Here is a 25,335-nt window from a genome sequence, read left to right on the forward strand (position 1 = left end):
CTAGACAAGAGTCCAACATTAATTAAATGTTTGAAAAAAAAAAAACCTCTTTTTTTTTTTCTGTTAAGTTAGAACATTCAAAATATATTTATTATACCAATCGGGTCTTTCACTAGGATTGGCTCTGTTTCCTTGCTTGGTTTTCCAGGTCCTGCAAGATTCTCTGCCAAGACACGGAACTTGTATTTCTTTTTATTTGTAAGACCTTTAACTCTGGAAATCAAAATTAAGTTTGATTAAAACAATACGCACATTAAGTCTTATGTAAAACAATATCTTCTATGTTCTTTATAATTTACTTAGAAAATCTGAAAATAACCTAGTTACTGCTAATTATGCTATATGAAACATACAGAATAGGCATTATTGCCAACAGCAAAATGGAGTGCTGTGACGTAGAAGTAAATATGTTGAGAGACATCTTGCATTTGTTTGTAGTATGACTGTTAGCTAATGCAAATGTTGAGTGAAAAGAACAAGATGTTGGCAAACTGATGCATAAGATAGTTTTGTTTACTATTTTTGAACTTGTTATAAGCAATCAGAAAGCACAGAAGCTAGTAAGCATATTAGAAAAAAAAAGAAAAAAGGCAATGATTCAATTTTCTGCAAAGACATACTTAAAACTATAGATAAAATAGGTAGCTGGATGTTAGTTGGATCTAAACTTACAGAAGCAAGGATAAAGGAACAGTCATGGAGTAAAATTCGTTTAAATGGCTACTTCTACATTTTTTGTCTCTATTTCAGCCTAAAGTGATTATGTCTTACTTGAATGTTGTATCTTTCACTGGCATTTTATTGCATTTTATCCATTTATCCTGCTCAGGATCGTATCTTTCAACCCAGTAGCCAGTTATGGGGCTGCCACCATCTTCATCTGGTTCATTCCATGTTAAGGTCACTGAATCTTTAGTAACCTCTATAGGCTTGAGACCTGTTGGAGGGCCTGGTGGATCTGCATAAATTAATACATGAAAAGAAAACAAAACAAAACATGATCATTACACTTTTAGTTTTACAGCTATTAAAATTTTAAAATTTCAAAATTTACGATTAGTTAAATTCACTAACCAAATGAATATTTTGCAATGATGGGATTACACTGTGCTGGCTCCCCAATACCATACATGTTCTCAGCGCTGACTCGGAACACATATTCCTTATGAGGAGTTAAATTGGTTGCTCTGAAAGATGTATCCTTGATAGTTGATGACAATTTGTGCCATATTTCACTGTCTGTAGCTCTTTTCTCAAGGACATAGTTAGTAATTTTTGAACCTCCATCATCTCGAGGAGGATTCCATGTCAGAAGACAGGATTCATTTGTGATTTCTGATACATCAAATGCAGCTGGTGGACCAGGTTTATCTGTAGGGGGTAAGATGAAAAAATGTAAAGCTTCTGCTTGCATATCTCAACACATTACTCATGTTTTTGATAATAAAAAAATAATACATGCATACCAAGAACATTAACTTCAACAACAGCTGTAGCACGTCCACTAGAATTCACAGCTTCTATAATATAGGTTCCACTATCACTCCTCTTGCTGTCTGTAATAGTGACTGTAGAATGATTAGGTTTTGTTTCAATAGTGATTCTATCATCAGGTCTCAGTATTTTTTCAGCCTTGGTCCAAGTAACCTGGGGCTCAGGTTTTCCAGTTATTTTGGCTGGCAGCTCAATTTTAGTTCCAGCTTTCACAGTGAGTCCAGCGAGTAGTTTCACATCCAAGAAAATTTCTGGAGCCTCTGATTCAGGAAAGAATTAAAGCATTGTTATAGAAGAGATATTTCAGAGAATAGTATAAATGAAGCAGCTATTGTGATTCAGTGATAGAAGTAATTACCTTTTGCATCAATGGCCTGAATATCATCAGTTGGCTTGCTTGGCTTGCTTGCTCCTATTCTGTTCAAAGCCTTAACCCGATATGCATACCATTCTCCTTCCTTCAGTTTTGTTACTTCCATTCTTTGATAAAAAAAATAAATAAATAAAAATTCTTACAGTGGCTCAGATGGTACACTTAGTTAAAAGTATATATCCATAGTGTGAATTTACTTACTTTGTTTCAATAACAGGCTCCCCACATATCTCCCACTTATCTGTGCCACGTTGTGATTTTTCTACCAGATAGCCTTTGATGCGAGCACCACCATCATATTTCGGTGGTTCCCAAGTTAGGAAGATTCCTTTTGATGTTGGATTTCTCCATTTAACATTCTCAGGTGGATCAGGCACCGCTATTAAAAATTAAATACATATGGTATCTTAGAAAACAATCTAAATAAGTGTTTTGTTGTTGTTGTTTAAAATTTGGTTTATTATTTTTTCCTTTTTTAACATATTATTGTAAGGAAAATTAGAAAGATTTTCAAAAACAGCCACTGATAAAATGAGCAGCAGTGTGAAAAAGATGACTCACTTGCTGGTGCTGACATATTTATGGGTTCATCAATATATGCAGGTTCTCCTGGGCCACACTTATTGCATGCAGAAACTCTAAACAAATATTCTTTTCCTTGGATGAGGTCAGGTACAGTGAACTCTTGGTCAACAACATGATCCATAACCTAAAGTGAATGAAGAATCCATTGTGTTTCTAAAATGTATTTCCGAAGAGTTACTACAAAACTGTGACAGAAAATTCAACTGCACATGTGGAAACAATATAGCAAATACAAACAGGATTGATGAAGCATAAACTTACCTTGACCCACGTTTTCCGGCTTACTTCACGTTTTTCAATTATATAGTCAATAACTGGACTTCCACCATCATCTTCTGGAGGTTCCCATGACAGCTGTACTGTACTTCTGCTTACATCTAAAACTTTAAATTCTTTTGGAGCACTAGGGCGAGCTAGAAATCATAGTAATTTTATTATTTTCTAATCAGAAATTGTCAAATTATCTCTATTTTATCTATCTGTCAAAACAATTTGCTATCCTTTATTATTCTTCCTAAAAACAGTAAAGAGATGGTTAAAAATAAGAGAAAAGCTTTGGGGGGAATTAATTTCTAGTTTGTAGTTATGTTTTAATACTCTTGGATTACTGAAATTTATGTGATTTTACTTGATTAATCTAAGAATGTTAATGTTAGAATATATACATGTCCACTTACCAATGACATTAACATCAATTTCTCCTGAAACAGATGACACAGGGTTTTCTAATGTTAAGGTATAAATTCCTTTGTCTGGCCGTTCACTTGGAGTAATTACAAGTTCTGCAAAGGTGGCAGTGGTCTTCACTGTTACACGATCACCTTCTTCTAAGACTTGGTCACCAAAAGACCATGTAGCAATTGGAGTAGGATAGCCAGTGATAGGAACACGGATCTTTATTGGCTCTGGAACAATAACTTCCAGTCCATCTTTAAATGCACTTAAGTCCATTGTAGGTCCAACTGGAAAAATGAAAATGGATTCTATTAAACATTTTCAGACATACTGAAAATGGCTAATGATAGCTGTATTGAAAGGCTGATTCTCAGTGTATCTCAGCTAATATGTTGGAGCTGTCTAGGCCCAGCTGTACCTTATGACTTCCTCTCATTCCCATCTAAGTTTATTAGAAATATACAAGATAATATGATATCATAGATAAAAGCTCTATCGTATTCTTTAAAAAAGTTCTTTAAAAGTTTTTACTTCACATTGTTTTGATTTCTTTTGTGTATTCTCTGCCTTTCTCTCCCTCAGATATCTCCTATCTTCCACATATCTAGGTCAGGAGACAAAAGGTCATGTCTTACTCTCCAGGCAACCTAGCAGGTCTCTACCTATTATGGCTAATTATCTGTGGGATTCATAACTAAGAGAAATATCTCAGAATCTCATAGGTCTAAAGCTCTTTCTGCTAGCTGGCATCACAGAAGAAACACATAGCATCTTAGCCACAAGGTGCATTTCAGTTGTGCATCTTTTCTGATTAATTATCTTTAATAAATAGCACATAGCTTACCAAAAGCATCATCTGCAGTTAATGGTCCAATAGCCTCAGCTGGGTCAGATACACCAGCTGCATTTTCTGCTGAGACTCTGTAGTAATAACTAGATCCTGGTTTCAATCCAGTTACCTAAAAAGCACAAATAACTATGTAGTAACTTGTTAAAAATGAACTCTACATATTTTTGTAGTACTTTGCTGATGAGCCAAACATCTCACCTTAAAAGTAAGAGCTGGTACTAGTTTTGGGTTACAGCGAATCCATTTGTCTGTTCCTTCTTCCTTCCTTTCAACAATATACCCTAAGATTGGACTTCCTCCATCTTCAAGAGGAGGTTCCCATGTGAGCTGCACTGATGTTTTTGTTTGATCTGAATGATCAAGGTTAATGGGAGGACTTGGTCTCTCTGAAAATAGTTTGAGAGAAACAAACGTTGGCAACTGGTAAAAGAGTATAGTTCTCCATATCAATTGTATTTTAATGTACTATATTTAAAGCCTTGTTGCAGTTTTTCTAAACTGTTCTTTAAATAAAGGTTGTTTTCTAATTTCAGATAAAGAATATTGACAGTTCTTACTGTGCCAAATGCTAGTATGATACTTCTGAAATGTTTAAACATCACAACTAGGAAAAGTCCAGCTGAACATGATATTTTCAGTACACACATTTCTCTTATTGCATCTTCTAGTACAGATATTATTTAAATAACCAAATGCAATCACAGTAGTGATTGCATACTTACCAATTGGATCCATAATCTTCACTGCACGTGTAGGATGACTTGGTTTGCCAACTCCAACCATGTTTTGAGCTCTTACTCTGAAGAAATATTCTTCATTTTCCACAACATCAGTCAGGACAGCTGACAGTTCGTCAGCTCCAGTGGTCATAGTTGGCTCCCATTTGATGGAAGCTCTGTTACGCAGTTCTATAACGTAGCCAGTAATAGGAGTTCCTCCATCATACTCAGGTGCTTCCCAAGTAAGTGTAGCACCAAATCTGTTCACATCAGTAACTTCTACATTTTGAGGAGGACCAGGAACTTCTGCATTTTATTTTATGGAGAAAAACAATAATAATAATGTGTGTTTCTTCTATCTATTGTTAGAGTAAATAACATTTTGTTTTCTTTCACACTGTCATCAAACACCAAGTTTTTCATAACTTTTACTCACCAAATTTGCTTTTAGCTTCCACAGGTCTCTCTGTTTCTACTGGCTCACCAGTACCCACTCGGTTCCGTGCACTAACACGGAAGAGGTACTCAACTCCTCCTTTCTGAAGTCCAGTAACAGTGTATTCACAATTTTCCGCATGATCAGTGACCACAATCCAAGTCTTACGTTTGATATCACGCCTTTCAACAACGTAGCCAATGATTTTACTTCCACCATCACTTTCTGGTTCTTGCCAGGCAAGGCCAACTTCACCATCGTAAGTTTCAGTGACTTCCAAGTTTCTAACTGGCCCCGGAACATCTAACAAACATACAGTAATAATTTAGGGGATTCCATTGTTTTATTTGATTTGGCTTAAATAAACACAAGTAGGGTTTTAATAACAGGAGCACTTACCAATGACCTCTACATTGATGAAAGCTTCTGCCTGGCCATGTTTGTTTCTAAGGACAACCTTGTACCTTCCCTTGTCTGATTTCTTTGCTTCATAAATTTTGAAGGTAGTGCAGTCAGTTGTTGTATCAACAGTTGTTGTGGGCAGACTTTCCTCCCCTTTCAACCATTCAGCGTCTGCTCTTGGGTAGGCATCATATGGAACAGTCATAGTTAAAGGCTTCCCAACATCAACCACTAGGTTTTGATCACCGGTCTTGATTCTAGGTGCAGCTAAGAAAGATCAGTGTGACAAATGAGTACTCCCATATTAAAAGAATTATGTGTGTGTGGTAAGAAAAAAAGCAGACATAGGAAAGTTACAGGAGCTGTTTTTTAAATTCTAAACAAGTTTCCTTATATACTCATTGGATTGCTCCAGGGAGTAAGAAACTCAGATATTATATAGTGTGCCCTAATAATGCCAGGGAGATTGAATGGCTTTTTGACCACTAACTTAATGTAATTTTCTGGTCTGAAGTTGAAAGAAAGATATATCTCATTTGACTGAAATGAGTATGTAAAATAATTTTTACATTTACATTTTACATCTGCAGTGATATAATGAAAAGACTGTCTTCCATAAACTCAATTCTTGCTCTTTACTGTAGACAAAAAAAAGTGTCCTATACTGTAGACAGTTAAGTGTCCTATAATTTCCTCAAGAGTTGGACCAGTGTGGCATAATAAAAAATGTTCATTGTATGAATTGTAATTCATATGGTTTAACAGACTTGCTCCTATCTCAGCCTGACTGCATACTCTTCAAAAGAAGAAAAACAAAATTTAACCGAAGACTTATTTTACTAACTCATATTTTATAAAACCAGTATGAACGGGACAACTTACCAGCTAATTCAAGTTTAGCTCTAGCTTCCTTATCTTTCGCAATAAATCTGTATTCCCCTTGGTCACGAGGCTTTATCTCGCACACCTGCAGCCTATGGACTTTTCCTTCACTCATCATCTGATGCTTGTCACCTTGGATGATAATCATGTTGTTTCTCAGCCACTTGACTTCCACACCATCTTTGTTTAACTCAGCCATGAAGATGACATCTGCACCAGGAGCTTCATAAACATCTTGTGGTGGTCGGATAATCTCCACAGGGATTTCTGTAACGAACGTCAATTCATTTGGGGTTATTTGTCTAACATTTCTAATATCATTAAATAATGAAGAAATTAATTCTGTTGAATTTTACAAGTACCTTCAACAAAAAGTCTTGCCCTCGATTTTCTGTCATCCACTCCACAGGAATATTCACATTCATCATCTAGTCTACAGTCTTTTATGATTAATCTGTGAAGATTTCCATCCTTCTCAAACTGATATCTTTATGGGAGAGAAAAAAGTAAGCAGCATTTTAATTTCCAGATAAAGGCACAAAGCGAAGCAAATATGATTAGCATGTTAACAAGCATAATAAAATGTGCATACTTTTTGCCTTCTTTGATTTCTCTGCCATTTCTGTACCATTTTACACTAGCTTTCTCCTTGGAAAGCTGGCAGGTAAAGACAGCATCATCGAATTCAGTAACAGTCTGGTCCTGGAGATGTTCAATGAAATCTGCTGGTGCTTCTGTGATGAGAAGTTCTGCAACAGATTTGTCTTGTCCTGCAGTTACAGTGTATTCACCTTCATCTTTAAAGCCACAGTCTTTAATGATGAGTGAGTGTTTATATTTATCGATTTTATACAAAATGCGCTTGTTAAAGGTGATCTCTTCACCATTCTTTGTCCATTTGAGAGTTGCATTAAGGCGATTGACTTTGCACCAGAATGTGACAGTTTTCTTTTCCATGGTCTCAATGTCTTCAAGAGGCTCAACAATTCTAAGATCCTCCTCTATCAAGGAAAGAAAAACCAAAAACATGATTAATTTGCATTCTGTGCAATCAAAACAAGGTGATTGAATAGCTTGAATACAGTGGAAGTTATTTACCTAATACTGTTAAGGCAGCAGAACTCTCAGCATGTTCCCCTCTATGGTTTGATAGTGTGATACTATAAGTAGCTTGATCTTTCAACTGTGTATCCCTGATTCGGAGAGTATAAACTAAATCCTTCTGGACAATAATGTATTTTGCACTATCAAATATTGCCTCGCCGTTTTTGTACCACTTCTCTTTGGCACCCTCTTTATTTACTTCACAGTTGAAGATAATTTCTTGACCCTCATTAACTTCTTGGTCCTTAAGGGGAGTTATAATCCTAAGTTTTTCTGAAATTGAGAAAATGGAAGAAGTGGGACATCATGTTGTACAAGAAATATAAAAAAACATGCGTACTGATAAAAAATGCTTACCAATCACTGTCAGCCGTGCTGTAGCTTTAGCTTCACCAACCATGACAGTGTATTTCCCTGCATCTCCTACAATGGAGTCTTTAACAACAAGTGTCCTCTTTTTGCCATCTGAAATGATGTCGTACTTGTCACCAGGTTCCAGGACCGTGTCACCCCATAACCATTGTACTGCAATTGCCTCTTTGGATACTGAACAGACAAATTCAGCTTTATCTCCTTCAAGAACTTCAAGATTTTGTGGTCTGGTAAGAAATTCTGCGGCAAGTTCTAAAACAAAATATTTTTGTAGGGATGTATCATTTTATTTCTCTTTTTATTGATGAAGAGAATAAACCAAAATGTATTGATCCAATTGATCCCTTTTTTTTTTCAGAACAAAGACAAAAATGTAACTCTCTTACCATGTACAGTAAGTTTTCCTGTTGTACTAGAGCTTGGGAGTTTGCAAGTATATTTGCCTGCATCCTCAGGATGAGCATTATGTATGACAAGAATTCTCTTTCGGCCATCAGAAATGTATTCAAATCTACCACCATCAGGCACCTCCTCATCTCCTTTAAACCAAGTAACTTCAGCATTAGGCTTTGAGATTTCACAGATCAATCTTACAGTCTCATTTTCATTTACTTCGAGATCATGAAGATTTTTTGTGAAAACAGCTTCTTCCTCTGCAACAAGAATTTGGAAAAACAGTTAATACCTTTCATCAAAATAACATTTTTTCTTCTTCATAGAACAGTCTTAAAATGATGTGTTCACCTATCACTGTAAGTAGGCCAGAAGTTCTAGCTGTTTTTGCTTCACAGGCATATTCAGCTTCATCATCAAAGAGACATTTACTGATAACAAGAATCCGTTCTGCTCCTTTGGAAATTATGTCATACTTCTTGCCTTTTCTAATTTCAATGCCATCCTTAAACCACTTCACCTGTTTTAAGACAAATTCAAATGGTTATTAAAATTAACATACTCAGCATAAATTTCAGTTCTGTGGTTGTTGTTTTTTGAAACAACACTATGAATATTTAAATTTTAAGTAAAAGCTCTAATTGAAGGAACTACTCAAATTAAAAATATATTATTATTGACCTTGACACTTGGACGAGAAATTTCACATTCAAACCGAGCAGATTCTTTTTCTTTAACTTCAAGGTCAGTTAGTGGCCTCAGGAACTCAACACGAAGAGCTATATAAAAAAAATAGCATATTTAGTAGAGAAATATCCCAGATAAAGAAAAATAAATTGCTGAAATAAATATTATTGTTTATTGCTAATCATAGACATCAGTACATAGTATCTACAGCACTTCACTATTTTGTAGAAAATTATGAGCTACTTACGTTCGACATTAAGAAAACATGATGTCTTAAAATCTTTGGCATCACAGGTATATGTTTTTGCATCATCCAGTGTGCAGCCATGGATAATGAGTTTTCTGACTCTGCCTTCAGAAATGATATCATACTTCTTTGTTTTATGAACTTCTTCTCCATTTTTAAACCACTTCACTTTCGCATTTTCTCTGGAAACTTCACATTCCAGTATTGCAGTGGCCTCCTCTTCAACAGTCTGATCCTCAAGTGGTTTAGTAAATTCAACTGGGGGTTCTGAAAGAAGAAAGATTTTTGGTGATTTGATTTAGATCTTTTCTACAACTGTCTTTCTGCTAGTACAGAACATTTCTATGCTATTTACTTCTTTTTTGTTGTTGTTAATTGAAAAATCAATAGCACTCCTGAACTTCTCCTATGAAGTTATTTTTCAAATTACTTTTAATTCCCAGACATGTTCACTTAATTCAACTATTCAATTTCTTTACTTTCAGCCTTATGTAATAATAGACTGTATGTTGGCATTGTCCAAGGGGTTTATTATCACAACTGTTCTACAAAGCTTTGCAACTCAGTTTCTTTAGCCAAACTATAACCATGTAATTTCAGTGACTCAGGTTATATCTTGAACCTTAGGAACAATATTTTTTATTTTTCCTTGAATAGCTCAATTAGTTAGACATGTGCAGCATTTTGACTCCTCAGCTATATACAACATGTAAGTAGAAATCTAGTAAATAGTATATGTCACGGTTTCATGATTTTTGGTATTAGTATTCCACATCATAACATCATGCACCATGGATCATCAATAGTTATGTGTATACCTGTCTATGAAGAGAAGAACTACATTCTCCAGAGGACTGTGCAATGCTTTGTATTTTTACATTTTTCCTCTCAGAGAGAAAGATGAAAAACTGTTTGCGTGTCTCGAGACTCTCTTTCCTTTTGGATCAACCCAACATTGGGTGCTCGCTGCCATCTCATCTTCAGCATTTAGTGTAAGGCCTTCAGTTTATCGGACACTCTCTTGCTCATTTTATTTGATTTATTAGCTTTAATTCCAATTACATTGTATTATATTGTGTCATTTTGCTTTCTGATATCTTATTTAGTAAATTAGCTTTCCTTCTCAGATCGTTGCCATTGTTTTGTTTTTAGGCCCATCTCCCTTTTTCCCTTTCCCCCTTGCCCTTTCCTGGGGTCTGGGTCTGTGGGTCTCCACACCAACTGTCATGGAACCAGGCCAAACCAGCCTGTAAACTATTGACAGTATATCACTTGATTGATGGCATTGTTGTACTTTCACAGTTTTCCAGATACTCTAAAGACTAGAAGCAAAACATAACTAGGCATAGCACTGATGTGTCGTACTAAGGCCAGTTGAATGTTCAAGTATGCAGTGAAGCTGTAGAAATTCTAATGAACTGATTAATCTCCCACTTCTGTCCTATTTTCAATATTTCAATGTTTTCTCATCTCTTCTATGAAACACCAAGATTTTAAGTAAGGGGCTCTTTTAAGAAAGGAGATTTATTTACCATTCCAACATTGTATATATGAACCTTCTAATTTGATATATGGTGTATACTGATGTCCTATTGTGGGGTGAAACATGAATGGACTATTAACACTGGCTATGTTATAATTAAAATGACTGACTTACCTTTAACAAAAAGATTTGCCTGAGTTCTGAAATCTTTTGCAGTCAGTGATACTTCTCCAGCATCTGTTAACTTGACATCTCTAAGAATAAGAGTGTGAGCTCTCCCTTCAGCACGTGTGACAACCTTACAAAGTACATAAAAAATACTTCTATAAGTATCTACAACAGAGATTTGAGGAATATTTAATGAAATAGCCATTTTAATTTACTGTTATCTGCAGACTTTTTTTGTTTCCTTTTACTTGAAGTTTGGATAATTCCCTTTTACATACACTAAATATAGCTCAAGACAAAAAACTTCTGAGGATTTTGTGAATCATTTCTGTCTTGTCTTTTCACTTACAAAAATCTAAAATTTTATGTTTATGTTTTATATATTTATATATATATTATTTATGTATATTTTATGTTATTACTTCTGTAAAACATTTTACAGAAATAAAAAGAGGCTTGGTTCCCCCCTTTTTCAAATACCAATTTGACTTTCTATTATTAAATTTTGTAGAAAATTCTGCCTGAAAAAATGTCTCTGTCCATTTATAGATGAAAATGCTTGATAATCATGCATTTTAATGAGCTACTTCTACATGAACACTCCTTCACAAATTTCAGCAGAAGAAAAATGAGTTTTGAGTGGATATGGAAGCTGAACAAAAATCTAGAATTTTTTTCAAGTAATTGAAATAAGAACTTAATCAGGCAGGTTCAAAATAATGTTTCATCATACAGAAATATTAAACTTGTGATAACTTGCCAAGTAGTAATAAATACCAAGCCACAGCAGCAATAAATAGTTTTCCACATTTTAATTTCCAGACACAGAAGAGATTACTTTGTTTTTATTAAATACCTCATCTGTTGCATTTCAATTTTGTCTATATCTGTTCTTAAATATAGTAATTGGATTTTCACTTCTCTGATAATTGTTTTTTTTCTTCTTTCTATATTTTTAATGAATTAGATTTCATTTAAGAAAATTTGGTGAAGCTCAGAAAGACCTATTTTCCAAAACTTAAAACAATCTGTTAAAACTAATTTTAAAGTAAAAATACATATACTGAAGTATCATTAGGAGCATTATTACAGGTACTATAACTTTACTAGGTACTGCAGTGCCTTGAAATTTACTTTGTCTGAGATTTGCAACTTCCATCTTCTTTTGTATTACTTCTCTTAGGGCTAATACATTAAAAAAAAAGTAGTTTTAAAAGCAGTCATCCCTATTTTATTTTATGCTTTCTACATTCTCTCTCCTTCCATTAACTTTAAATGTTAAACTGGCTACATTCCAAACTGCTCAGATCTCAAAGTTAAGAGCCAGCACTTGATGAAGGGTTAAAAATAGTTAGTGAGAAGTGCTTGACAAGCAAATCTGCCCAGAAAGTTATCTGGAGAGCCAGAACAAATGCCTGAAATGGAATTTGAATCCTCTTAATCCCCTTATATGCAGAACTGGACTGCAACTCAGCATTCAGGAGAAAAAAAAACATTTCCTGAAAGTACCCTTCAAAACCTTCTCACAGTAGCTGCAATTAACCTTGAGCAAAAATATATCATCATTCCTGTAACAGAGCCTTGCACAGAATCAGACACTAAAGTCTTAGCTTCCCTTTGTACAAAAAAAATGTTTGTAGTATTCCAGATCCTTCTTCTTTTCCAGATAAAATATTCCATGTCTGATTCAGTGAGGAGTTACCATTCAGCACAACAGCACTGCTGTGCCATGGTATTTCTACTAGCAGAAAGTAAATTAGGAAAAAAAAAAAGGAAGAGGGGTGAAAGTTCGGAAGAAATAAGAAACATGAGGGAAAATAAAGTACAGTCTCCTTACCTTATCACTGGGCTCCAGTTTCTTTCCTTGAAGGTACCACTCTACTGGGATTCCCTCATAAGAGAGTTCACAATCAAAAGTTGCAGATTCCCCAGCTGTCACTGTTACATCCTTGAGAGGTCTCAGCAAGCCTATTACTCGAGCTTGGTAAGAAGACGACATCATTTTCAGATTAGTCACTTCTACCCAAGAAAGAACTGCTGCCCTTATATACTAATCTCCATGGTGGCTTCCCTCAAGAGAGACAGACATTGCAGTGCCGCTCTTGTAATTCTCTAAATAGAAGGGGCCACCCTGAGTTTTTAGGGGAAGGGCTAGTGACCAAAAATTTCCTATTTGCAGAGCACGCTTCTTTAAATTGAACAAGGTCAGCAGGAAAGTTGCTGTGCATCTGTCTCTCTTCCAAGCCTTGCATGCCTCTTGCTAGATAAGGCATGTGATTTCCAAAATAGCGAGGGCAAGGATTGGAGTAGGAAACAAGTGGTCTTCAACCATGTGGTCTGTCCCTGTCCATCACGATCTTAACCCTATCCCCAAATATCACTGTGATCCCATCCTCTCAGGTTAACATGATATTTTAATGCTGTAAAGCCTTTGCTGTGATACTTTGATTTCGTAACTACATATGATGCCAGATAACGGAGAAGCATTCAAGGCCATCTCCTTACTTTCTCTTCTCCTTCATGAATAAAATATATACATTACAATAAATGAATAAATGAATTCTTTAATTAAAACATACAAACATAGCTTGAGTAATTAAACCTTGAGTTGCTGATCTGGAAATAATTGCCTTGAGTGGAGCACAATACAAAGATATGTTCACTCACACATGAGAAGTATTGAGTATGTTGTTTTCATGTAAGTAATTTACGTGACACTTACGTTTCACTCGAAGGTGAGCACCAGATTTGGCATTTGCTGCTTGGAAATCTACTCCACCAGCCTGATCTAAACGTACATTGTACAGTGTAAGAAAGTGCTTTTTGCCTTCCTCCTTGATTTCACAGTCCTTCAAAAAGAAAAGTGAAGCAATTTTTTATCAGTACCTTTTTTGTGATTCTCAGCAGAACAGCCCATACTTCTCCTCAGAGTCATCTGTTATGTTCTCCTACAATCAGAAAACTAAGGCTCGCTGCCCCTGATATATTCTATAAACATCAATTCATGGTCTGCACCCTTTCCTTTCCTCCTTTCTAGTACTATCTAGAAAGAAAGTGCAAGAGGCAATGTATTCATTAGGGTGGCAAGTATGTGCTAATGGATTAGCCGATATATTAATATGCAGACCAATCAGAAGGCCAGAGAGAAAATGGTAAGGTAAGCTTGTTTTGTGTTCTTTTCTTGAGAAGAGTCTTCCATCCAGGCACTTATTTTCGTGGAACTTTTGATATTTGTGCATTATTCATATCAGCATTGGAACATTAAACATTGCCAAATTATTTCTTGTCATGATTGATCTGCTTCTTAAATTTGCAGATCCCACCAGTGAGGAATTAATAATATTTAATTAAGCCATATATCATTTTAAACACATTTTATCTGCCATAGCAATAGTGAAGAGTTTGAAAATGGGATCTACATCTATTTTAAACAAACTTAACTCAAAATAAACAAATAAACAAACCCACAGAATCTAAAATTTCTATTTTCAAATTCTATTATGTTTAACTGAATTCCATGAGGTCTTTGTATTTTGATTGTTAGGAATTGGCAATAGACAGTGTATTTATGTAAAATAATTGATTATGTACTGTATTTCTGCTACATTTTTAAAGTTATTACTGAAAATCACACCATTTTTGCAATAGTTACCCTTACTGAAAGTTGAATGCATTTTCACTTAATTTCTCCAACTGCATGCTTCTCTCTCACAGTCCAGCTACATGCAAATGGTTAAATCACATATAAGAAAGAACCTAAAATATATGCTTACAGGTGATTCAGTCAGGGGTTCTCCTTTTAGTTTCCAATTGCCATGGATGCCTTCCTCAGATATTTCAATATCAAAACGGGCAGTCTCTGTCTCAATCACCTCCACACTGTATAGTGGACGTATAATTTCAATATCTCTGTCTGGGGAGTGGGAGAAAAAAAAAAAAACATTGATTCCCTCGTTCTCTAATGGATCCCAGAAGACTTCTTGGACAATGCAATTCAGCCCTACCTTCAATATTCAGATTAGCAGAAGTTTGATCGGTACCACAATCACAAGTATATTGTCCAATGTCTTTCTTCAAAGCTTTCTTGAGTATAAGTATCCTCTTTTTACCATCAGCCTTAATAACAACATTCTTTGATGGAGTAATTGGTTTGCCATCCTTCATCCACTTCACTGGGGCATCTGCTTTGCTGATTTCACATTGTAAAATCACTTCATCTTTCTCTACAGCTGTGTAATCCTGAAGCTTCCCAGTGAAGTAAGGGTCTCCCTCTGCAAGTAAAAAGACAATGAGTTCTTACTGTTAACACATTTCTTGTTTATGCCTTGGAAGCACAATTAAATATTGTCCTAATTATTATTGCATAACTCTGTTGCAAAAAGAGAGAATAAATGTCTAAGAAGCATTTCAGTGTCTTATACTACTGACAAAATGATTTCACTCCTTTTACGAGCTTCAGAGCACCGTAAGTAGTATTTTATAGCTAATTTTGCCACATCTGGATGAACATTCAAAGTGATTTTAATTATTCTTTGTGAATGGGTAAATTGAGACCAGGGGAAGACAAACAAATTGTAAACCACCATAAAATACGTTTAGGTAAGACAAAAAGAAAAAAAGACCCAACCTCTGCCAAATGACACAAATTCCAAGACCTTCTGATTTTTCATTAGTAAGACTCTTCTGATCATAATATATCATATAAATCCTTTTTGGGTATGCTTACCCAGAACAGTGAGTTTAGCTTCTGAGGATTTGCCCATAGCTTCCACCCTAATCTGAGAAGTATCATCAATAGTAAGATCCTTGATTGTGAGTGTATGAAATTTCCCATCATCTGTCATAGAAACCACTTTACTGGTATGTAATCGTTGGTCATTCTTGAACCAAACAACAGGGATATTTTCATGTGAGAGTTCCACTGTGAAAACTGCAGTTTCTCGCTCCTTTTTTGTTACATCCTTCAGAGGAGTAATGAAATTCAGGCGGATACCTATGTCAACAAAATATTTCATTAATAAAAATACTATGAATAAAAACGGTTCCAGGACAACTGTGGAACAACTCTTTCCTAGAAAGGCAGACAAACCTTCAATAATTAGCTTGGCACTTGTTCTTTTATCTTCAGCTTCAAACATGTATTTAGCCTCATCATCAAATGCAACAGATTTAATAATCAGAGCATGTTTTGTTCCATCAGAAATTATTTCAAATCTTTCATCAGGAGTGATCTCCTGTGTTCCTTTTAACCAGCGGAAAGTCTTGGGCTCTCTGGACACTTCACATTCAAACTTGGCTTCATCCTTCTCAAAGACCTTCACATCACTTAGTGGAGTAATAAAGATGAGAGGCAATTCTGAAATCAAAGAAGAGCACTTTCAGTTCAGCAATAGATTTATATAGAAACTTCTGTTATTAGATTAGTTCTAGTTCCCTGAGACCCACAAGAAGATGCGCAGAGGACAAGCTGTACCTTTCACTTTCAGATTGGCAGCACTTTTAGCATTAGCAGCTTGGAAAGACACTTCTCCAGTCATATCCAGTCTGCAGTTATGAAGGATGAGAATATGCTTCTTCCCATCTTCAATGATTTCACACTCCTGGTAATAAAGAAAAAAGAACCCCTGAAATATAGGTAGAGCTTCTAAGAAACTACTTGGCAAACATTATTATCAAGTATGTTTTTACAAGTATGTGTAAATTATGGTCTAAAAATAAAGCAGCAGTCTCACAGGCGAAGGTGTTAGGGTCTCTCCCTTTAGTTTCCATATGGGATGGACATCAGGCTCAGAAATCTCAATTTCAAAACGCGCTGTTTCACCAACAAATACTTCCACTCCATACAGTGGACGCTCCACTTTAATTAAGCGAGCTAAAAGGAAAGAAAGTTCACATCATCTTACTCATTCTATATCATATAAAATGTAGGACTGAAGAGACTCGAAACTCTCTCCTTATCCTTTCTTTAGGGAATTGAAATACAACTACTGATAAATGTGATTTCTTAAAAAATCCAAGGTGGGGCAGTCTACAACCTCTCCCTACAATATGTCTGAAAGTCTAGTTATTTTCATCAAGAAAATTTTTCTTTGTAATTAAGTTAAATATGCTACATTTAATTAAGCTGTTTTTTTTTTTTCCTGGACTGAAAATGTACAGAAGAAAAATGAAAATCACCGTATTTACAACAGTCTTTTATACATATATTGTGTCTTCTTGCTAATATACTTGGTAATTGTTAATTTACATATTTTGAACTATTTAACTATTTCTTTATATCAACTCTGATTTACAAGGGCTTCAGTACTTTCCCTTAGCCAAGGTATGATGACTTACGCTCAATGCCAATGTTACAATTTGTCTTGTCTGTTCCACAGCTACACTCATAAACACCCTTGTCACTCTCTACAGCCTTCTTGATTGTTAGGATACGACGCAAGCCATCTGTTTTTATGGAAATTCTGCTTGAAGCAACTAGTTCTTCACCATCTTTGTACCATTTTACTGGGACATCTTTACTAAGCTCACATTCCAGAATAACATCATCTTTCTCCACAGCGCTGTAGTCTTGCAATTTCACAGTGAAGTATGGATCAGCCTCTACAAAAGGGATTTTGGATATGAAATATTAAATTAGTGATACAAATGTATTATTTTGCCACTCTACTTAAAAACATTGTTTAGGGTTATAGTATAGTGTATTTTAAGTAGCATATTTAAGCAATTACCTAAGACTTTGAGGTTTGCTTGTGTGTTCATATCCTTGACTACAGCTTTTATTTCAGAGATATCATCAAGTGTTACTTCTCTCATTTCTAGTTTATGAACTTTTCCTTCTGAAGTAATAAAAACAGTTCTGCTTGTGTGGAGTCTCTTATCATTTTTGAACCATTTCACTGGCATGTCTTCATGAGAAATCTCAAACTGAAAGTGAGCTGTTTCTCCCTCTTTCACTGTTTGATCCTGTAGAGGTGAGATGAACTTCAGCCTCACACCTGTAGTATAAAAATAAAGCATGTGTAAGTACCACCAGAAAAAAAAAAGCTAATATGGTTCTAAAATATACACCTACACATATTTTCGAAACATTTTGTTCATAAGGTACTTGCCTTCAACAAACAGCCTTGCTGTGCTCTTCTTGCCTTCAACTTCAGCAGTGTATTCTCCCTCATCATCAAACTGAGAATCATTGATTACAAGAATATGCTTCTTTCCATCTGCAATGATGTCAAATTTGTCTCCAACCTTCAGTATATCAGTGCCTTTAGACCATATAACATTGGCTTCTCTGGTAAGGACACATTCAAATCTTGCTTGTCGTTTCTCAGGGACAGTGACATCTTTTAGGGGAACAGCGAAGTCCAGTTCAATTTCTAGAAACAAAACAGAACACATTATTTGTATCTATGCTCAGATGTCTTTTTAAGTTGATACTGTTTTTCATTTCACAGCACATTGTACCTTTCACTGTCAGGATAGCTGTAGTAACTGCATTAAGCGCTTGGTAAAGAACTTCACCAGCTTGCTCTAACTTGACTTTGTGCAAAGTTAGGAAGCGTTTTCCTCCTTCAGCTTTGATTTCACATGTCTGCAGGGATGACAGATTTCCATAAATGTTATGCAAATTCAGTACTGATAGACATTTTTAATAAAGAAATTCTATAAAAATTTGATATGCAGTAGAGACAGAAAGACTGGAATTATTTCTGCAGTAAAATTAACACTTTTACAAAAAAATGATAATAATAATAATAATAAAAAAATAGAGTGCGATTCTTCAGTCCTCCACCCTTCTTTTAAATATACTGTTAACGGTGATTTAAATAGGTTATTTCTATTGCTGTCTGAATAAAGGGTCATTATCTTTTGAGAAAATAAAGCAGTTCAATAGATAGCCTTAAGGTATACAGTACTTAATTTGAGAACCACGGTTTTTTTAATCACCAAAATATTTAGTCATTCTACATTCTGGACTGAGTTAAGAGTGACATATCTGCAAGTTTTACCATAAAGACGTAAGGGAACCTGTTCATAGTGTTTAAGTATGCTATGTTGTTAAATTGAAGGATGCTTACAGGTGAGGGTCGCAGGATTTCACCTTTCAGCTTCCATTCACCAGCAATATCTTCTTCAGATATTTCTGTATCAAAGTTTGCTGTTTCTTTCTCGTAAACTGTAACATCCTCTAATGGCTTCAGAAGTTCAACTTCACGTTCTAGAATGCACAAATTAGCATATAAGTAATTAAGTCAATTTCTGACAGAGCTTTATAGGAACTCAGGTGACCATTTTTATGTTTTTTCTTTTAGAGATGTTTAGAATTTTTGACATATGAAATGATTAAACATTGAAAATATAAGATTTCTTACCCCCAAGGGTCAGTTTAGCTGGGTATCTGCGTCCTTCAACTTCCACTGAATATTCTCCAATATCAGCAGGGCCAGCATTCTTAATTTTCAGGAAAATTTTATTTCCTTCCTTCAAGATTTCTGTCTTGTCAGTTGGCTCAGCTGGAATTTCCTCATCTCCTTTAAACCATTTAATGTTTGGTGTATCCTTGACAATGTCACAGGTAAAAGTAGCTGTTCCTTTTGGCTTTACATGCTGGTCTCTTATAGGTTTTACTAGCCAGTCTCTTATCACTTCTGCATTACAAGAAGTTGCACAGAAATACAGGTTAACAGTTTTTTAATACAAATAAGGGGATCATAAGCAGAAGAAAGAGAACTTAAATGAATTTATATTACAGCAAGCATTTAATAGCAGTAGAAACTCTACCTACAAGTTTATATTATAATGCTAGAGGGAAAATACTAATTTCAAAATAACCATAGAGAAAGAAGATGATTTTGATTGCTTACCTACTACCTTAACACATGATGAGCATGAGAGCTCAGTGTCTTCCACAGTAACAGTGTAGGTGCCAGCATCAGAATCATCTGAATCAGTGATGGTAAGGGAATGCGACAAACCAATAATACCCAGAGCAAATTTCCCAGGCTTGTCTTTGATGATCTTCCCATCTCTTCTCCAGACCACACTTCTTTCTTTATTAAGCTCACAGGTCAAGTATAGTGGCTGACCTTTAATCACAGTGACTTCTTCTTCAAGTGTTTTTACGAACCGTACTGGGAGTTCTGAGGGAAACACATTATTTTGATTTGTGTCAATTGTATGGCACGATGAAGAATGTTTTACATACTAAATCAAACGTTGTAGTTATTGATAAAAACTAAAACATGCATTTATCACCGTAGATTCATAAGCTTTAGTAGAAGTTAGTCTTTAAATTACTGTCAGATCTGAAATGGGATTACCTTCAACAATGAGTTTGGCAGTAGAGGTCTTCTCTTTGTTCCCTAGTCGTAATACACAAGTATATTCACCAGCATCTGAAAGCTGAACATCAATGATATGCAGTTTCCTATCTTTGCCATCAGCAATAAACTTATGCTTTGGGCTTTCTCGGATATTACTTCCATCTTTCATCCAGCTGGTAATTGCAGTGGATGGTGAAATAAGGACTTCAAAGATTGCAGAAGACCCAACAGATTCTGCTTCTTTCAGCACTATATCTTTCATCTCCTTGACAAACTTCAGTGGCACAGCCTTGAGTTGATAAGTGAATGGAGGCTCCTCAGGAGGTTTTTCACCACCACTACCTGGCCTGAGCTTCCTTCTTTCTGCATCTGCAGGTGAAGGTGTCTTCTTGGCTGTAATTCAGATTCAGAAATAAATAATTGTTTTAATTTACTTTTCTTGTAAGCTTCCTGCAATGCCAAACTGGAACTGGTTTCTGATTCACCTGATTCACTGATGCATTTCACAGTGTTGTAGGACCCTGTGTATTTAATGGAATTTCAATAGAGCTAGTAATTTGTGCTAAATTTTTGAGTTAACTGAAAAAGCTGTGACTGTACTAGTACAAATTTGCTGACCGTGATGTACTACCACATTTCACAGATTTGCTCACCAAAGCTCATCTACTGAGATCAAAACATGGAAAAACAGAATCATACATCTATGTACTGAATTTGAAGGCACAGTTATTTTGAGAGAAAATGGGTTTAAACTTCATAATTATCTGATTTGTACAAAAATCAAAGGGGTTTAAGTAGCTCTCAATGGGCTAGTTGTGCCCAGAAAGTAAATGTATAACCTTGCTCACAGGATATAGTTTTGCTGAAAGGCTGTGCAGTCTCTAACTACATTCATGCCATAATGGGTTTAAACTTCATAATTATCTGATTTGTACAAAAATCAAAGGGGTTTAAGTAGCTCCCAATGGGCTAGTTGTGCCCAGAAAGTAAATGTATAACCTTGCTCACAGGATATAGTTTTGCTGAAAGGCTGTGCAGTCTCTAACTACATTCATGCCATAACCAAGTCTGTTTCTGTCTAGTATTCTGATATGTTCATCTATTCAGAAAAGAATGCAAAGGTTAACTGTCATTCTCCATCAATGGCTGAATCAGCTGAAATTTTAAAGACATTTTCATTGAAAGTGTGCTTACTAACTACTATTGCTTAGGCAAAAACAACAGATCTTCCAACACACTATAAAACTCTTTGCTGAGTAGTCTAATTTAGAAGATTGCTGAATAGTGATTTTCTTTTGCTGAAGGAATGATTTGTAATTTGAGTTCAGGATTGTAAAATAACCCAATCTTAGCCATTTAGTAATCATTCTTACCTTTGACTGGGCTGATACCCTTTGGAGTTTCTTCTTTTGTTGGTTTGGCCTCTGAAGCAGAACAGCAATATTATTAGGAGTGGAGTTAAATAAACATACGTATTAAAATTAAGACAAACATTTCTTTTTACAAATAATATTTTATCCTCCTTTTGTTAAATATATATAGGAAGAGGAGGAAGTTATAGACATGTATTTATGCTGTCTATATCTGAATGGTAAATTCAATATCTTGAAGGATGGTAAAGACATATATTCAGCACTGGAGACCAAAAGGCTTATTAGTAGATCCCAATGCCTCAATTTACTGTCCTGTAAAATTCTGCCATTCCCTAACTTGTCACTTGGTCTTGATAATTACCCACCTGTCAATCAAAACAGCTGAAGTATCTATTACAGATTATGCGTTATTTGAGAAAAAGCACACACTAATGGAGACAACAAAAATATAAGTTGTATAAATTAAATACAGTTCAGGGCAATGTTATGTCCTCACAACTGAGGGATGTTCCATAACTTCTTCAACCTGTGATGACTAATCTAAAACTTCATAAAATATTTGCCACACTATGCTGCTTCTTATCATGATTTGTGAAAGAAAATACAATATACACTTCTCATGTCAGAATGATATGAATGAAATGCAGGACAGTTTTTATTGCAGTGGATGAAAAAATGAATGCTAAAGAAAATGTGAAAGTATTTCTGAGAATACAATGGCACGCAACAATGTCCAGACAATGAACATATACTGCACAGATATACGTACACACAGGTAAGACAGACATGTAAAGGGTGGCTGAAGGCCAATAGAGCAGATGGAAATGTGAATGATGTTAAAGAACAAACATCACAATGGCAAATGGTGCTTTCTCTTGAAGCAAATAGTACAAGCACTTTGTGGAAGGATTTGGCAGTAGTCCTCCTCACCTCTCTTTGCATGAGACTTAGCAGGAATCTCCAGAACTTGATGTGATTCTCCAGATGCATCCAAATTTTTGTCATCACTCAAAAGGCTATTGGCCTGCTCACTCACATGAGCAGGTTTTGATTTCCAGTACTCTTTCTCTCCTTCCATTTTCTTGGGAGTGATTATCTTACCTATGCTAGAGGAGTAGGTGATTTCTGCACTTGCAGGGATTTCTTTACCTGATGGTATTTTGCCTGGAACTGCTTCCTTCTCTTTTTTCCTGGTAACAGACATGCTTTTTTGAATATCATTTTCAGCTGATGGTTTTTCATCTGATATACCTTCAACCTCTTGAAGCACTCTTCCTGAAAGCTTTACTTTTTCCACAGTAAAAGGAGCTTTCTTTTCTTCAGTTTTAATTCTGCAACTTTTGACACCTGGAGCTTTTTCACTTTCGTCCTGAGTGGTACAAAGCTTTTGAAATAGTTTTTTATCTTGACTCCTTGGTGTCTGAATAGGAAATTTCTCTGCTGACTCATTTATGTTAGCTATTTCACCTCCAACTCCCTTTTCATTTTCTCCTATGGAAACTTCACTTTCCATTCCTTCACCTATAATCACTGTATCAAATTCTTGTTTTTCCATGGGCAGCTCTTCAGGGGCATCTGACTGTCTAAATTTGCCTTTTTTTAAGTGGGTGCTGAAAATAGTCTTGTCTTTCTTCTCTGATATAATCCTTCTGCCTGGTTTTTTATCACTTAGTAGTACTTTCTCAGTCAACAATGTTTCTAAATCCTCCTCATAATGAACATCAGTGGGTTCTCCTTCCTCTGCAGAATAATTTTCTACTGTTTTCATTTTCACTACTTGTGAATTAAAAATACACTGCTCAAAGCCTCTGTGAGCTTTTATTCTTGGAACCACCTTTTCTTCACTAGAGTGTTCCAAGTCAACATCTTTTTTCAATGCTAGTTCAGTAGTCTCATCAGACAGCTCTAAGGGATGTAGTTCTGATGATATGAAGTCCCTTTTCTCATCTTTCTTATCACCTTGAGTAATTTCAACTTTCTTTGCTTCTTTATTAAGAATCTTATACATAGGAACTTCATCTACAGTGGTATCAGATTTCTTTATCTGTTGAGTTCTCTTCTGCATATCATGGTCCTTCTTGGACTCTCCAAGAGGAATTTCTGATTTGTCCAGAGTAAATTCTCCTCTCTCTTCTTCACTGGTAAACAGAGGAGTATCAGATATTTCTGCTACTGTGATTATCTTTACAAATGAGGTTTTATCCTTAATGGGAGGTTCTTCATGCTGCAAAGCGATGTTTGGTTTTCTGTCATTTCTTAGAAATCTTTTATTATCTCTAGGCTCAAAAGGCTCTCTGGGTATAAGTCTAGGTACATAAGTTGATTCATTTTTCTCTCCTTTTTCATGTTCTCTTCCCTGAAGAACCCTAAGCTTGTCAGAGACTCTCTCTATAGCACCTTCCTCATGAACAGTCAATTTAGCTTCACCCCCCTTTCCTTCTTTGGAAACTCTTTCCTCGTGTTCAGATGATATATAGATCAATTGCAATTCCTCATCAGCTAATAGTGATTCATTCTTTTCACAAATAGCATGATCCATTGCAAATTCTCTTGTCTCACCTGTAGGGGTAGGAGTCCTTGAAATTAAATGCATCATTTCTAGCTCCTCTCCTTCAGGAGCCACCACCAAATATTTAAGAGGTACTTGCTTCTGCTCATATTCCTCCAATTTTAGCATTCCATCAGCAGTTTCCAGTGAGGTTTTTAACTCAAATGGCTCTGCCACCTGAATGTCCAGAACTGTCTCCTTAGGACTTACTGTCTCTTTTATATGTGCATGTTTCTCAACTGATATCTTCTTTAATACAACTGACTCAGTCTTCACTTCTTCCACTGGGGATATTTTACCTTTGTGCTTTAGTAAAGATGTTGCATCAGGTTTTTCTGCAGCTACAAAGATTTCACAGGTAATTTAGAGAGTTAAAATCCAAAAGAATAAGCATAAAGGACAATATATTTTAAGACAAAATTTCCAGCTATACCTGAAATAAAGTAAACATAGAACAACTTTTCTTCACACAATACAGACTATACAACAAAACAAAAATGGTAAGAATGACGTGTACAAACAGCACAGAAAATAAACTACCATGGTACAGAGCATCATTCCAGTAGTTTGCCAATCTAAATTCAATCCAAGTTAAAAGCTGGAAAATGTAATAGTTCTCTAGGATCTGGTTACCTATATAAAATGGATAGTAGTGCCACTACATCATCTAATCAATTGCCCTCTGAATGATGGGTTAGTGGTATCTACATGAGCTCTACTGATGGATCTCCAACTTGGAATGCTTTGAGGAAGAGAAAGAACTATTTGTTCATAGTGAAGTATGACTCAGAGTCCTAAGAGTATCATATAAAAATACCAATATGCTGGTTCTTAACACTGCTGACAATTTACCTCAGCATTTCAATAACAAATTACAAAGCACAAGACCAAGTAATGCAGGAATTATTAAGAAATGTGTAATCTTCCATTTATAACACAGAAAATTCAAGATGCAGTTCACATCTCATACATCAGAACATAAACAACATAAATGAACAAACAGAATACACAAATTTCATTGTAGGACAATACAAAACAAGCATACATTTCACAATTCAGAAACGATAGCATGGATTCATCTCAGTGGTATTCCACAGAGACAAGCTTCACATTAGGTGTAAAGTAAAAAGGATATCAGGATCTAAAGGAAAGGATCTAAAATGGCCTGGTAATTAATGAGTAACATGATTGTACAGCTCTCAATTGTCTTTATCTTTTATGTTT

At 35.5% G+C, this 25,335-nt stretch overlaps 1 protein-coding gene across 1 annotated transcript in view; it reads right to left on the reverse strand.

Annotated features, from left to right (window-relative positions):
- TTN (titin) overlaps positions 1 to 25,335 on the reverse strand; it is a 237,676-nt gene that overhangs the window by 79,381 nt on the left and 132,960 nt on the right. Inside the window, exons 180-221 of the mRNA XM_065750962.1 lie at positions 22,494 to 24,452; positions 21,564 to 21,614; positions 20,188 to 20,583; positions 19,732 to 20,007; positions 19,240 to 19,515; positions 18,946 to 19,085; positions 18,332 to 18,458; positions 17,980 to 18,243; positions 17,599 to 17,865; positions 17,207 to 17,470; positions 16,603 to 16,742; positions 16,344 to 16,470; positions 15,960 to 16,226; positions 15,597 to 15,863; positions 14,875 to 15,141; positions 14,644 to 14,783; positions 13,593 to 13,719; positions 12,708 to 12,850; positions 10,877 to 11,000; positions 9,220 to 9,486; positions 8,967 to 9,064; positions 8,637 to 8,805; positions 8,279 to 8,545; positions 7,878 to 8,144; positions 7,515 to 7,793; positions 7,009 to 7,417; positions 6,779 to 6,903; positions 6,417 to 6,683; positions 5,532 to 5,801; positions 5,133 to 5,435; positions 4,700 to 5,002; positions 4,176 to 4,363; positions 3,972 to 4,086; positions 3,130 to 3,414; positions 2,714 to 2,865; positions 2,429 to 2,576; positions 2,069 to 2,246; positions 1,853 to 1,974; positions 1,467 to 1,754; positions 1,075 to 1,371; positions 772 to 958; positions 98 to 213 (exon numbers count right to left, since the gene is read on the reverse strand). Of these exons, the coding sequence (XP_065607034.1) occupies positions 98 to 213; positions 772 to 958; positions 1,075 to 1,371; positions 1,467 to 1,754; positions 1,853 to 1,974; positions 2,069 to 2,246; positions 2,429 to 2,576; positions 2,714 to 2,865; positions 3,130 to 3,414; positions 3,972 to 4,086; positions 4,176 to 4,363; positions 4,700 to 5,002; positions 5,133 to 5,435; positions 5,532 to 5,801; positions 6,417 to 6,683; positions 6,779 to 6,903; positions 7,009 to 7,417; positions 7,515 to 7,793; positions 7,878 to 8,144; positions 8,279 to 8,545; positions 8,637 to 8,805; positions 8,967 to 9,064; positions 9,220 to 9,486; positions 10,877 to 11,000; positions 12,708 to 12,850; positions 13,593 to 13,719; positions 14,644 to 14,783; positions 14,875 to 15,141; positions 15,597 to 15,863; positions 15,960 to 16,226; positions 16,344 to 16,470; positions 16,603 to 16,742; positions 17,207 to 17,470; positions 17,599 to 17,865; positions 17,980 to 18,243; positions 18,332 to 18,458; positions 18,946 to 19,085; positions 19,240 to 19,515; positions 19,732 to 20,007; positions 20,188 to 20,583; positions 21,564 to 21,614; positions 22,494 to 24,452 (10,722 nt within the window). The remainder of the gene's footprint in view (positions 1 to 97; positions 214 to 771; positions 959 to 1,074; positions 1,372 to 1,466; positions 1,755 to 1,852; positions 1,975 to 2,068; positions 2,247 to 2,428; positions 2,577 to 2,713; positions 2,866 to 3,129; positions 3,415 to 3,971; positions 4,087 to 4,175; positions 4,364 to 4,699; positions 5,003 to 5,132; positions 5,436 to 5,531; positions 5,802 to 6,416; positions 6,684 to 6,778; positions 6,904 to 7,008; positions 7,418 to 7,514; positions 7,794 to 7,877; positions 8,145 to 8,278; positions 8,546 to 8,636; positions 8,806 to 8,966; positions 9,065 to 9,219; positions 9,487 to 10,876; positions 11,001 to 12,707; positions 12,851 to 13,592; positions 13,720 to 14,643; positions 14,784 to 14,874; positions 15,142 to 15,596; positions 15,864 to 15,959; positions 16,227 to 16,343; positions 16,471 to 16,602; positions 16,743 to 17,206; positions 17,471 to 17,598; positions 17,866 to 17,979; positions 18,244 to 18,331; positions 18,459 to 18,945; positions 19,086 to 19,239; positions 19,516 to 19,731; positions 20,008 to 20,187; positions 20,584 to 21,563; positions 21,615 to 22,493; positions 24,453 to 25,335) is intronic.

Source organism: Cyrtonyx montezumae, unplaced genomic scaffold, assembly GCF_038088225.1.
Source record: "Cyrtonyx montezumae isolate F1298 unplaced genomic scaffold, pur_monq_1.0 scaffold_7, whole genome shotgun sequence".
Classification (NCBI taxonomy): domain Eukaryota; kingdom Metazoa; phylum Chordata; class Aves; order Galliformes; family Odontophoridae; genus Cyrtonyx; species Cyrtonyx montezumae.